This window comes from Setaria italica, chromosome VII, assembly GCF_000263155.2.
Source record: "Setaria italica strain Yugu1 chromosome VII, Setaria_italica_v2.0, whole genome shotgun sequence".
Classification (NCBI taxonomy): domain Eukaryota; kingdom Viridiplantae; phylum Streptophyta; class Magnoliopsida; order Poales; family Poaceae; genus Setaria; species Setaria italica.
In genome coordinates, this window is record NC_028456.1 from 28,123,174 (window position 1) to 28,135,134 (window position 11,961).

General features: G+C 51.3%; 2 protein-coding genes across 2 annotated transcripts; one reads left to right on the forward strand and one right to left on the reverse strand.

The window, feature by feature from the left end:
• Positions 1–1,035: 1,035 nt before the first annotated feature.
• LOC101764405 (protein DMR6-LIKE OXYGENASE 1) lies at positions 1,036–2,992 on the reverse strand. The gene is made up of 3 exons (XM_012847269.2): positions 2,609–2,992; positions 2,245–2,492; positions 1,036–1,879 (listed from the first exon to the last, which is right to left on the reverse strand). The coding sequence occupies exons 1-3, from the start codon at positions 2,834–2,836 to the stop codon at positions 1,312–1,314; spliced, it is 1,044 nt and encodes a 347-aa protein (XP_012702723.1). The 5' UTR covers positions 2,837–2,992; the 3' UTR covers positions 1,036–1,311.
• Positions 2,993–9,513: 6,521 nt separating this feature from the next.
• Positions 9,514–11,961, forward strand: LOC101764805 (probably inactive receptor-like protein kinase At2g46850). Its single transcript, XM_004976534.3, is given in 3 exon segments — positions 9,514–10,433; positions 10,435–10,552; positions 10,633–11,961. Coding segments are annotated over 3 exon segments (2,037 nt in total). The 5' UTR covers positions 9,514–9,554; the 3' UTR covers positions 11,673–11,961.

The following is an 11,961-nucleotide window of genomic DNA, read 5'->3' on the forward strand; positions in this document are numbered from 1 at the left end:
TTAGTATTAGTTATTAGGGGCAACATAGACATTTCTCAACACTACTAACTTGTCTGAAATTTTCTATGCGAACACTTATTTTGGGATCGAGGGAGTACCTTGTTAATTATTCAGGGACCACTACTATCTTGTTTTTTCAATCAAAGACCACTATTTGCATACTACTACTACCACCTCTTGTTCAAATATATGAATATCTCAATTTATATAAGTGCATATTTTAGATTTGACTACCAATAGATAAAAATATGTAAATTGACAAGAAAAGGTTGACATTAGTAGATTTATCATGGAAAATATTTTCATATTATATTCTTTTTTATCTTTGAAATGATAAATATTTATAGATATTATTGTAAAAGTGTCATTGTAAAACGTGTTGATGTCCTATGAATTTATATTAGGGATTAAAGGGGGCATCAAATTCTTTATGTCGTCTATGCATGCACTGCTCTTTGGAAAAGCAACGTCTTAGGTGACTAGCCAACCTTGTTACCTTGATAATCAAATTTTCAAAGTATATATATAGCAAAAGTGTAGAAAAATATTTGTTAATATTTTCTTGACATTGTTGAATAAATAGTTTTCCATATTAACAATTTTATGACTCCCCATATATTTATAAAAAGAGAAGGAATATTTCGATTACTGGCATCATTTCAAGGGCAAGAGGAGTATTTTGGTTTCGCACCACCAAAGTGAGGCAGAATCAATGAATTGATAGTAACTGGTTAGGTTTTGTTACGATGAAACCTCGTCCACCTAGATACGTAGTCATGTTTTTCTGGATCTATTTATCTCAAGAATAAATGGCGATATTCTCAGTTATAGGGAACATGTCTATCAGCGGACAACAGCGAGGTGTACGTCCATGGTGATTTCTTCGATATCAAAATCTGCTGATCCGGTCTTTGGAAGTGTTCATAGGAATAAGGTGTGCGTGCGTGCGTGCGCTCATAGGAGTGAGTGCGTGTGTGTGTATAGTATATGTGAATGTTTGTGGATGTGCATTGTGTTGTTTCGCATAAAAAAATATGGAGGAATCAAACCTTACACGAGAATCTCTCAACCTAAACACCTTGTGATTTTTTTAGGGAGACGCTGCAACGAGCCTTGCGTCTCAATCGCAGCCATACAAAACTTGATCTGACATATTTCAGCTAACCCGCTCCAAAAAGGTCCCATACGTGTGTGCGTGGGACGTACTCGAGGGGAATCCGAGTCCAGTTATTGCAGATTACACATGGGAGACGGCCACGCCACAACCTTCTGCACGTTCTCTCTGCTCGTGGCCGGCGTTCACTGGATCGTTCAACCGGGTCTGAACCGGTCGAGGCAGCTGGCTGACTGGAGGCCCATGTTCCAGAACTCGTCGTAGTACTCCTGGTAGGTGAATGGCCGGTAGGCCAGCGGGTGGGCGTCGTCCACCAGCGCGCCCGCCGGCGCGATCACCGCGTCCGGGGACGGGCAGTAGAACGTCGGCACCGAGATCCGCTCGCTCTCGCTGTTGACGATCACGCGGTGGAGCACGCTCTTGTAGCGGTCGTTGCTCAGCGCCTGCAGCTGGTCGCCGATGTTGATGACCAGCGCGTTGGGCACGGGGTTCACGGCGACCCAGCGGCCGTCGCGCTGCACCTGCAGGCCGGAGACGCCGTCCTGGAGCAGCAGCGTGATGGCATTGGGGTCCTTGTGCCCCGGCAGCCCGTAGGTGAGCTCCGGCTGCGGGCACGGTGGGTAGTAGTTCACCGCCATGTGCTGCGCCTGCCTCCCCATGGCCGCCACCATGTGGCTCCGCTCCAGGCCCAGGCTCTCCGAGATCGCCTCCAGCAGCCGCAGCGCCAGCGCTCGCGCTTCCGTCGCGTAGGTGCCCACCACTTCCCTGTCAAGCAACAGCAACCACCATGACAACTTGTCAATTTGCCATACGATCTATTTTCTGAAACAGTTGTTCAATTGTTTTGTCTTTTTCATGTTATATCCCAGATACAAGCAGCCATTTGAAAAGGAAATAAAGATTGGTCAATGTCAAACAATTACTCAGTTGAAGTTTCAGTTTGACAAGTCCTTTTGAGAAAGAAAAAGTTTTACTTTGACAAATTATTGTCAGGTCTAGTTGCTTCGGCACCAATGGACCAAAGACCAGAGAAAATTCAGAAATTAGTACTACTACTACTAATCAGGCACAAAGTCAGCTGCAGAAACAGAAGTAAAATTCAGACACGAATTAAGTGCCGTATGGTTTACCTGAATGAGGGCGGGTTCGACGGCCACTGTTCGATGAAGCTCTCGAGCGGGTAGCAATGCAGGCGCAGGAAGTCGCGCCAGTTGCTGACCTTCTCCGTGCGCACGTTGAAGCTCGTGGACAGCCGGATGGCCTTCTTGGGGTCGTCGGAGTAGCACTTGAGCCGCTCCGACTCCGGCATGTGGAAGAACTCCCGCGCCACGCGCAGCATCCCCTCCACGACTCCCGCCGGGATGCCGTGGTTCGTCACCTGTTCACATTAATGTCAGTCAGTCAGGCTACAGCTCAAGTTTGGTGTGATCACTGCTGATCACATCAGCAGCAGAACCGATCGTCCCGGCGCAGCAGCAGTGCGCGGCCGCGTACCATGAAAAAGCCGTCGGATCCGCAGGCCCTGCCGATGGCCTCCACCACCTCGCGGCGCTGCGGCCCGTTGAGCTTCTTGAGGTCGATGAGCGGGATCCCGGCGCCGGACTCGTTGTCGACGTTCGCGAGGTCCGGGCGGTCTCCGACAGGACGCACGTGGCTCAATGGGACTTGCCCAATCTGCGCCACGAGATCGCTGAGGAGAGGCTTGGCAATGGTTGGGGCCATGCTGTCGTAGCGTAGGTTTCCTGATTAATTAAGCAGCTGGGCTCGATGGCTGGACGCAGTCCTGCTAGTAATCTTACTAGTTGCTGTGTGGTTAACTTGTGCAATGGTGATGTGAAGCGGTGCTGGTGCCTTCAGCTTGGTCTGATACCCTGTTTCGGTTCGCACCTCATTTTATAGGTGGCAAGCAGGGAGATGGTGGTGGTCCGGCACCACGATGCGGTTTTGGCAATATTCTATGAGTACTAGATTGACTGAGCTACTCCCGAAGGCTTAATGGCGTATGCGTTGTCCGAATCCTGATTGAGGCGTGAACATTCGCTGTACTGCAGCCAAGGTCTAGTTGCTGCTCTCGCTCGCAAAAGCGAAAACGAGGGATCGATCGTCATTATCCAGGTCGACATGCCGCGTGGTTAATTCCGGCAGGCTGGAGAATCCGAGTTTCCCCGTCGGCTGCCGACCAGGATTCCGCGGCCGCCGCTGTTGTCCATCTAGAGCACGTCCCGTGCCTACCCATGCCACCTGAGCCGCCCGGGCGTGACGGGTGACGACGGCTCGCCGTCGTGCCGTGGACGTCAGCGGGTAGCCCAGTCTTCCTCTCCGGGGAGAGGATCAGTCCGACACGCCTGCAGAGCGGCGTCACCCGGCCTGACCGACGGGTCCGCCATCCGCCTTTATTCTTTTCTCTGCGGGTGCGGGACACCTGTGGCTGTACACGCTCCCATCGACGTGTTGCCATCGCCGTCGCCGCTCGCGGAGCCACGGAGCTGCTGAGGCCGCGGCACCGACACGCGCCCGTTGCGGCGGTGCCCACCCCGCATGTGCCGCGGCGCATGGCGACACGCGCGGGCGCGGGTGCTCGCCGCTCACGCACGCCCGGCCAATCGCCAGCGGCCTTTACTTATGATGATCAGCGCCAATCATACGGTTGTTGGGAGCGCCGGCCGCCCCACAAAATATCGGCGCCACGCATCCCACGCAGCAGCCGCAAAATGCAGGTCGGCAGGGGGGGCCGTGCGTGCGATCCGGCCGTCCGGCGTTCCGCTGTTCAGGTACACGTACAGCAGCAGTGGGGGCGCCGGGCCGCGCGCGGCCTCACGATCACTCACTATTCGATCTTTCGCGCGCGCCCCCCGTGCAGGCAACGCAAGCGAGCGTGGCTGATGCCCAGAGGCCCCATCAAATCTGCCGGCGTGTGATGGAGGTTGCTCGCCCGACGATCGGCGGATCCAGTAGCTCGGCTCGGTGCGCCGCGGTTCGCCATCTCGGTGAGAGACGGGAGCTGATTAGTTCCGCGGATGATACTGGAGATGCTGATCTGCTGTCGTCAGGCCAGTGACGTCTCCCCTAATGACCTCATCAGTGACAAATACAGTACTCATTTCTTTTCCGACTCCTCCTTCCTGTGGTAGACCACCGATGCCTACATGGAGGCTAGTACATCAATAGACAGGACACCGCCGGTTTGTTCGGCGCATACGCGAGCAGCCTCCCCTCCTCGTGCTTTATTCCAACACGAATTGCGGCGGCTTATTTTACAGCAGCGGCCGCCGGCCCGGCGCGGCGAAGCTTTGTTTGGAATGCTTGGTTCCGTCCAAAGCTTCTACTTTTTTTATGCAGCGCGTGCATCGGTTGCGTTCGGCTTCTCGGCCATTCGACGCCCCCGGTAGGCAGCTGTGGAACCGTTCCATCTTGCGAAAGACGTAGCCTCGTCATTCAGCGGATGGGGGGGAAGCTGATCGATCTGGGAGGACCCGGCAATCCATCCTAGGAAAATTCTGTTCCGTGTAGGATTATTCGGTGGTTGAATGATCGGCTCGTAGCGAGCGGTGCGCGTTTGCCGTATTCTCTCGGCCATCTCACTTTGGTTGGCATGGGAGAAAAGTCCGGTCATGTCGTCGGTGTACTGTCAACTTTGTGAAATGATGTCATGTGTTGCCATTGTGCGGTCAAGCGATCTCCTTGCCATTACTTCTGAGAGGTCAAATATACAGCTAGCTGCACATATATTTGTGGGCACTTTCTGAAAAAGAAGAAGAAGAGAAATACAATGGGATTGCTAAAGCAAGAAATCTACCTTTTTGTTGCTTTCCCCTCTCTTTTTGTTTCGTGGCAGCCATCTTTTGAGAATTTATTACCTTTTCTCTTTGATTGAATTTTGTATAATTAAGCTGGTTCTTTTACATAAGCATCTTGGTCTCTGGCCGTGTTTCATGCCAATTGCCAAAGCTCTCCATCTTGCAAAGACCGTTCGTTTAGCCTTCAAAACTTGTCCCACTTTATATAACTTTTAGACCATCCAATAAAGGTCCTTATAATACCTAGACTCACTAAATAAGGAAAGCTAATAGGTCTGACAATTACTGCAAGTGTGCATGCATAATTAATTTTACTCAGTAATCCATCCGATTCCATCCGATTAAGAAGATTTATTAGGGTACTTTGAACTTTTAGCATTGGTACTATCTTATCTAAATTTTTTTAAATGAACAATTTTTGTGGGACGGAAGGAGCAAGGAACTACGGCGGAACCTGACACCTCACAATGGGCGTAGAATATGCTACCTGAACGAACATATAAGTGCTGCCACGACCCTTTTCTTTCCCTTTCGTAACGATATACCCACTTAACCATATATATAGTATAATTATCAGCGCCTTTCTTGAGGTTTTCATGCGCGGGGAATAGGAAAATTAAAAAGTACAGCATATCCAGACATGTATGCGGTGCCCTCTCAAGAAATATTGAACGCGAAATTGAACAGGCCTAAATGCTAACGTGATAGGTGTGCTGCCGGCGGTTCTTTGTTTTGCTTTTCGTGAAATTGACGTTTAATGTTTTGCGCTCGTACTAATGGTGATGAAATCATTATTAAAAAATGGTGATGAAATCGACAAGTCTGCCTGACTCCCTAACGCTCCGAGGAAAACATGGCATTTGTTAGGCTGAAAACAAACTAAAATGAGAGTGGCTCCTGGTGCTCGATGGTTGGTGACCTGCAACTGAAATACTTTCGTGACCACTGCCCACTGGTGGCGGTGGGCACCGCCGCACCGGTCTGCTGACCGCCGGCCGCGCTCTTCCGTTCTCACCCAGTGGGCAGTATTGGATGTTTCGTCTCAAACGGGCCACTTGCGATTTTGGTAAAGAACTAGCCCAGAGAGATACATAAAGCAGAAAAATAGTGGAAGCAGGGCCCGTTTCCTTGCCGGTTTTTCGAGAGTGAACCGGCCCCAGCCCATTAAAGAAACGCGACAGACACAGAAGACATTCGCACGGAAAAAGCCCAGGGAGCCCAGCGTACAAGTGCCGCCACTGGGCCTCAGGCTCCGGGGCCCGAGAGGTTCCCGCGCCCCGATAGCGTACGAATCATAATCTCAATTGAAAACAAAAGATGCCGTACAAGCTGTGCCGCGCGCGAGGCGCACACGACGGGCACTCCACCGCCTACTTGCCCATCGGCGGCGGGCACGAGCGCCGTGAGGCCCCTGACATGACGTGTCGGCCTCGGCTCCGCGGCGCGGCCGCTCCGGTCTCGAGGCCGCTCCGGAACTGGCCCAGTCAAGTTCCCCTCGGAGAGGCGCGAGGCCGGGGCCGCTAGAAAATGCCTTTCCGGCTCCGGTCTCCGACATGCCCCACGCCCCGCCCGCGCGCGCCCCCACGCCATCGCCTCGGTCCTCGCTTCTCTCCGCACACGCTCTCGTTCGTCTCCTACCCCGGTAGCCCGTAGACGAGTCACGAGAGCGTCCCCAGGCCCCCTCCGGCGCGGCGCTTACTACTAGTGGAAGCGTTGCGCCGCTGCTCGCGTGATGGGGAGGCGGCGGCTGTTGCTCACCGTGCGGCGAGCGCGGTGGGACGGACGACGGCGGCATCTGCGGTTGCCAAGGGATCCCCTAATCATTGCGGCGAGGCGGCTGAATCCTTTTCGTGATATGATAGGCGTGTTCGGTATTCTCCCCAGCTAGGACCTCTGCGCTACCTGGAACGTAACCTTGATGCGAGCAAACACAAACACTTGTGCACAGGCCAGGTTTGTGTCAAGCACCAATGGAAATACTAGTAAATAGAAATTGGAAAGGATGGTTGCCTGGGTATGCACAGTACTCCATAGGATCTAGGAATATCACCACCAAATTTGACCCTGTGGCCGTTCTAAACCTAATTGATGAGTACATATATAACCAACCTTCGCATTTCATTAAGTACTACTAGTAAACTTGATTGAATGGCCTAAAGTATTGTAAAATGAATATTTTGTACACCACACTCATCTATTCGTTCTGATCACAAATATACAAAATAATTTAGGGCATCGGCACAGTCTATAAGGTGCAATGTTGACAACCTATTTATCTATAAAAACCTATTATGAAATTACTTTTAATGATGAATCATAGACTCATATGTTACCAAACTATTTATATTTGACGTTATTATTTTTTGGCAAAAAGCAGTTAGATTGCAATGCTCTAGCCTGAGGAAAAATGTTTCTCCAATAAAATAAAATATTCTAGGTAGAGAAATAAAATGTTCTTGAAAATCAGTGGTGGCAGATTTTCTAGCAAAACTGTGTGAGATTTGCAATGTTCCAATCTAAGAAAAAAATGTCACCGTAGTGAAATGTAAAATGTTATGAGTAGACAAATAATGTTCTGGTTTCATTTTACTTTTTCTACCATAGAGGGGTGAATTCAAATATTTGGATTTTAATCCAATGGTAAAAGGAGTGGCATATTTCAATCATGAAATCTATCAACGCATAGATAGATACGATACCATTTTGGCTTGATGCAAAGCACCTATTTTTGGTTCTTGATTGAGAGGATTGGAAGCTTTATTTTTTAGTTGTTGATGGTCAAAGGCTCATAGCTATATAAACAAGTTTAACTTAGGATCGGCACAAGGGCAAGTGAACGGAGTGGTTTGCATGGTGGGGGTGGATCCGACAACGTCCTCACTCCTGAAGACAAGAGAAGGATGGACGGGCCGAATATCACTCGATCACTTTTGCTTTGATCAGAGCCAAAGGAAGAAGGGAGGGTGCTCATGTCTGCTACACGTCTTTAAAGAGTCAGCCTACGGCTCACCGCCAGTGTGTGCCTAGAACATAAGAAACAGATGTGAAGAATAGCATGTCCCACCAAACACACATAATCTAGGCTTGTGAACTTTTCAAGTGTTGGCAATGCAGTTCTTCGCCTCACATAGATGGTTTTTTAGTTTCGGAATTGAATTTTAATTTTCTTGTTTGGAGTCAAGTAACGTTTGGCTAATATGCACAAACATTGTGGGTTGATTTCTTCTCATGAAAGAGGATGAAGCCGGAACCTTTTTTTATTATCTAAAAAGATATGATACACGTGTACTTCTTTTTCTGTGGACCATAGAATGGACATGCATAGTGAATCAAATAATACGGTGAATGAATTGGATAAATATTCTACAGAACCAATCTAAGCTACAGTGCATAACAATATGTGTCGGGTTACCAAATGTTCCTTACCGTATTTTTATGAGAGAATTCCCTATTTGACACTCATATAATGAGTGGTTCTTTCTTTGCCTTTAAAATTTTTTCCTTCCTTATTTGACATCCAAATTACCTCTAAAATTCATGAAATTTTTTTAGTGATACAAAGATAGAGATGAACTCATTTTACACAAAAACACACACATATATATCATTTAAAATACTAAAACTAAAATTCACCAAAATACGCTACTTTTAAAGATTATGTGAATTTTTAGAGCATAAAATACTTTCCAAAAATTACATAAAAATACCCAATATTCCTAACACATGATGAAGTAATTTATAAAATTATTATCCATAACAAGTTACATAGATAAATATTAAGTTATCTAACAAAACTATTTTTTAAACAAATTAAAAATTTTATTTGCGACTTGTGAAATATAATATTTTTATAAATTGCTTAAATGTGCGATTAGATTATTGGGTATTTTCATGTAAACTTTGGAAAGTATTTTTATGCTCTAAAAATTCCATAATCTTTAAAAGTAGTGTATTTTGGTGAATTTTAATTTTAGTATTTTAAATGATATATATATATACACATTTTTGTGTAAAATGAGTTCATCTCTATCTTTTATATCACTACAAAAAATTATATGAATTTTAGAGGTGATTTGGATGTCGTTTTATTCAGTAAAATAGGGTGGAAGTATCCACGGGGTAGTATTCACCCGAGTTAATCGGAACGAACGAAAGTGTCAAATAAGGAACCAAAATTCACGTTAGTATTAAATAAGAAAGGAAAAAATTTGGAGAGCCAAGAAAGGACCACTCGTTATACAATGAGTGTCAAATAGGGAATTCTACTTACTCAAGCTGGAACCGTAAAAACTCGACACAGTAGAAAAGAGCAAAAAGAAAACCTTCAAACTCAAGCCACCATTACTGTTGCGGCACCTATCTCGGAGCGCCATAGAAATGCGCAAGCTCAGCCTCCAAACAAGCTCAAGCAACCCACCTCTGGCGCGCAGGCTCCAAAGCCGAATCCGGCGCCAACAGTCGTTGGCAGCCGTTGGTCGTTTGATTGCCGAGCACTCGAGCTCCAGCCGATTCCTCCCCTCCCATCCGGGAAACAGGTCTTCCACGCCCCCTCAGCCCCGCGCGCCAACCGAAGTGCAGTCCCCAACACCGTCCACCTACAACTACCCGGCAAAACCCCACTGGAGTACTCGATCTCAAGCAGCATGCCGCGCGCCCACGACCGCCCACAGCCACCCATGGCGACTCCTCCTCTGCCGCCGCCCCGCCTCCGCCTCCTCCTTCTCTTCGTCCTCCTCGCGGCCTCCGCCGCGCACGCCGCCGACAGCAGCGGCTGCGGCGGGACCGACCGCTGCGGCGACCTCGTCCTCCCCTTCCCGTTCCATCTCAACTCCTCCTGCGGGAGCGCCGGCGCCAACTCCTCCGTCTTCCGCCTCTCCTGCAACGCCAACGCCACCCTCACCCTCGCGCTCGGCCCCGCCACCTTCCGCGTCCTCGCCTTCCTCCCTTCGGGGTCGCTGCTCCTCGACTACGCCCCGGCGTCGCCGGCGCCGTGCGACGCGGCGTACGCGGCCTTCTCGCGGCCGACCTCCCCGGCGGCCGCGCTCGACGCCGCGCCCTTCCTCGCCGTGACGCCGGCCAACGTCCTCCGCCTATACGCCTGCGAGGACTCCTCGCTCTGCCGCGCCGGCTGCGACGACGTCGCGACGTGCGGCGGCAGGTCCGGGTGCTGCTACCCGCTGTCGGACGGCAGCGTCTGGAAGCCCGGGAACGGGCTGGGCGTGTTCGCGGACTACGGGTGCCGAGGGTTCTCGAGCTGGGTCAAGAACCGGTCGGCGCCGGCGGGCGGGGTTGTGAGGGGGATCGAGGTCGAGTGGGCCGTGCCGAGGGGCAGCGCCATGGCGAAATGCGCCGATGGCGCGGCGCTCATGAATGCCACGGCGCTGCACGACGGCGTGCGGTGCTCGTGCGCGGCGGGTCTCGTCGGGGACGGCTTCGCACAGGGCACAGGCTGCTCCAAAGGCACATGTAAGTACACTGCTTGGTTCTATCTACTCGTACGATCGACGTGCCATGCCAACATACCGGTCCTCAAATGTGTATGCATTTGTGTCCACAGCCTGCAGCAATGGTGGGCAGGCAAGTGACGGCAGGGGTTGTTGCCAGGGACGGTTTTGCTCCAAGAAGGCGGTTGTTCTTGCTGGTACGCGGTCACCGCACACCACACAAATTTTCCCCGGTTTGATCAGTCAGGTTTTTCACCGATTTCAGATACGTGCACAGGATTTTTCGTGTCGCTGTTCTTCCTCGCGGCGGCCGTCTCGTTCTGGCTGTTCCTGAGGCAGCCGTCCAAGGACAGCCGGTGGGATCTCGACCCTGCGTGCATCCCCAAGATCCTCCGGAGCGTGTGCGACGCGAAGCAGTTCACGTACGAGCAGCTGGAAGAAGCGACGAAGAGGATCGACAGCGAGAAGGCCGTGGACACCGTCGACGGCACGGTGCACGCCGGCGTGCTCGACGACGGCTCCCTGGTGGCGGTACAGAGGATCGGCTACGAGACGCAGGGGAAGCTGAGGCTGGTGCTGGACCGGATCGAGCTCCTGTCCGAGATCTCCCACCCCAACATCGCCCGCGTCGTGGGCTTCTGCCTTGACTTTGACTCCAGCCATGCGCTGCTGCTGGTGCACGAGCACTTCGCCGGCGGCACGCTGGAGGAGCACCTGCGCCAGATGAAGGGCCGCGTCCTCAGCTGGTACCACCGGGTCAACGTCGCCATCGAGCTCGCCAGCGCGCTGACGTACCTGCAGGCGCACGAGGCCGCGCCGACCTTCCTCCACGACCTGAGGTCCAGCGAGATCTTCCTGGATACCGACTTCACCGCCAAGATCGCCGGGTACAAGCTCACCAGGCCGGCGACGTACTACTCGGCGTCGCACGACCAGGACGTCGTCTGCAACTTCGGCCACCTCCTGATCGAGCTCCTGACGGGGCTGAGGCAGCAGATGCCGTTCGACTCGGTTGCGCCCAAGGTGAGGGAGGGGAGGCTTCACGAGGTCATCGACCCGACGCTCCTGTCGGGGAAGCAGCTCCCGGCGTCGCACGACGAAGTGAGGAAGGTGTTCGACCTCGCCGTCCGGTGCCTGTCCAGCGCCGAGAACGGGCTGTGCATGCTCGCCGTCGCCAAGGAGCTGATGCACATCCTGAGGGACAACAACGGGAGCAGCAGCAAGATCGAGATCTCCCTCGAGGAGACGTTCTCGAGCTCGAGCCTGCTGCAGATGATCTCCATGTCGCCGGACACCCTGCACCACCAGCTCCCGTGAAGGTAGACGATGACCCTCCGCTTGTTAATATCCAGATCAAGCAGGCCTCTCCTTGCTGAAGCAGCTCTGCTCATCTGCTGTTTCAAAGTCTTGTGCATGCTTTTCGTGCCAATGTGTGGTTGGCATAGTGTAATCGTCGGCGATTGGCAAATGTTTACTGCGCTACAGTGCAGTACTCCGTCGCCGTGTGATGCCTGCGGAGACGCCTTACGATGCAGTCAGTGTGATATAAACTTTATGGTTCCCAAGAACTTCCATCTGAATATGTAATTTGGCTCTTGTACATAGT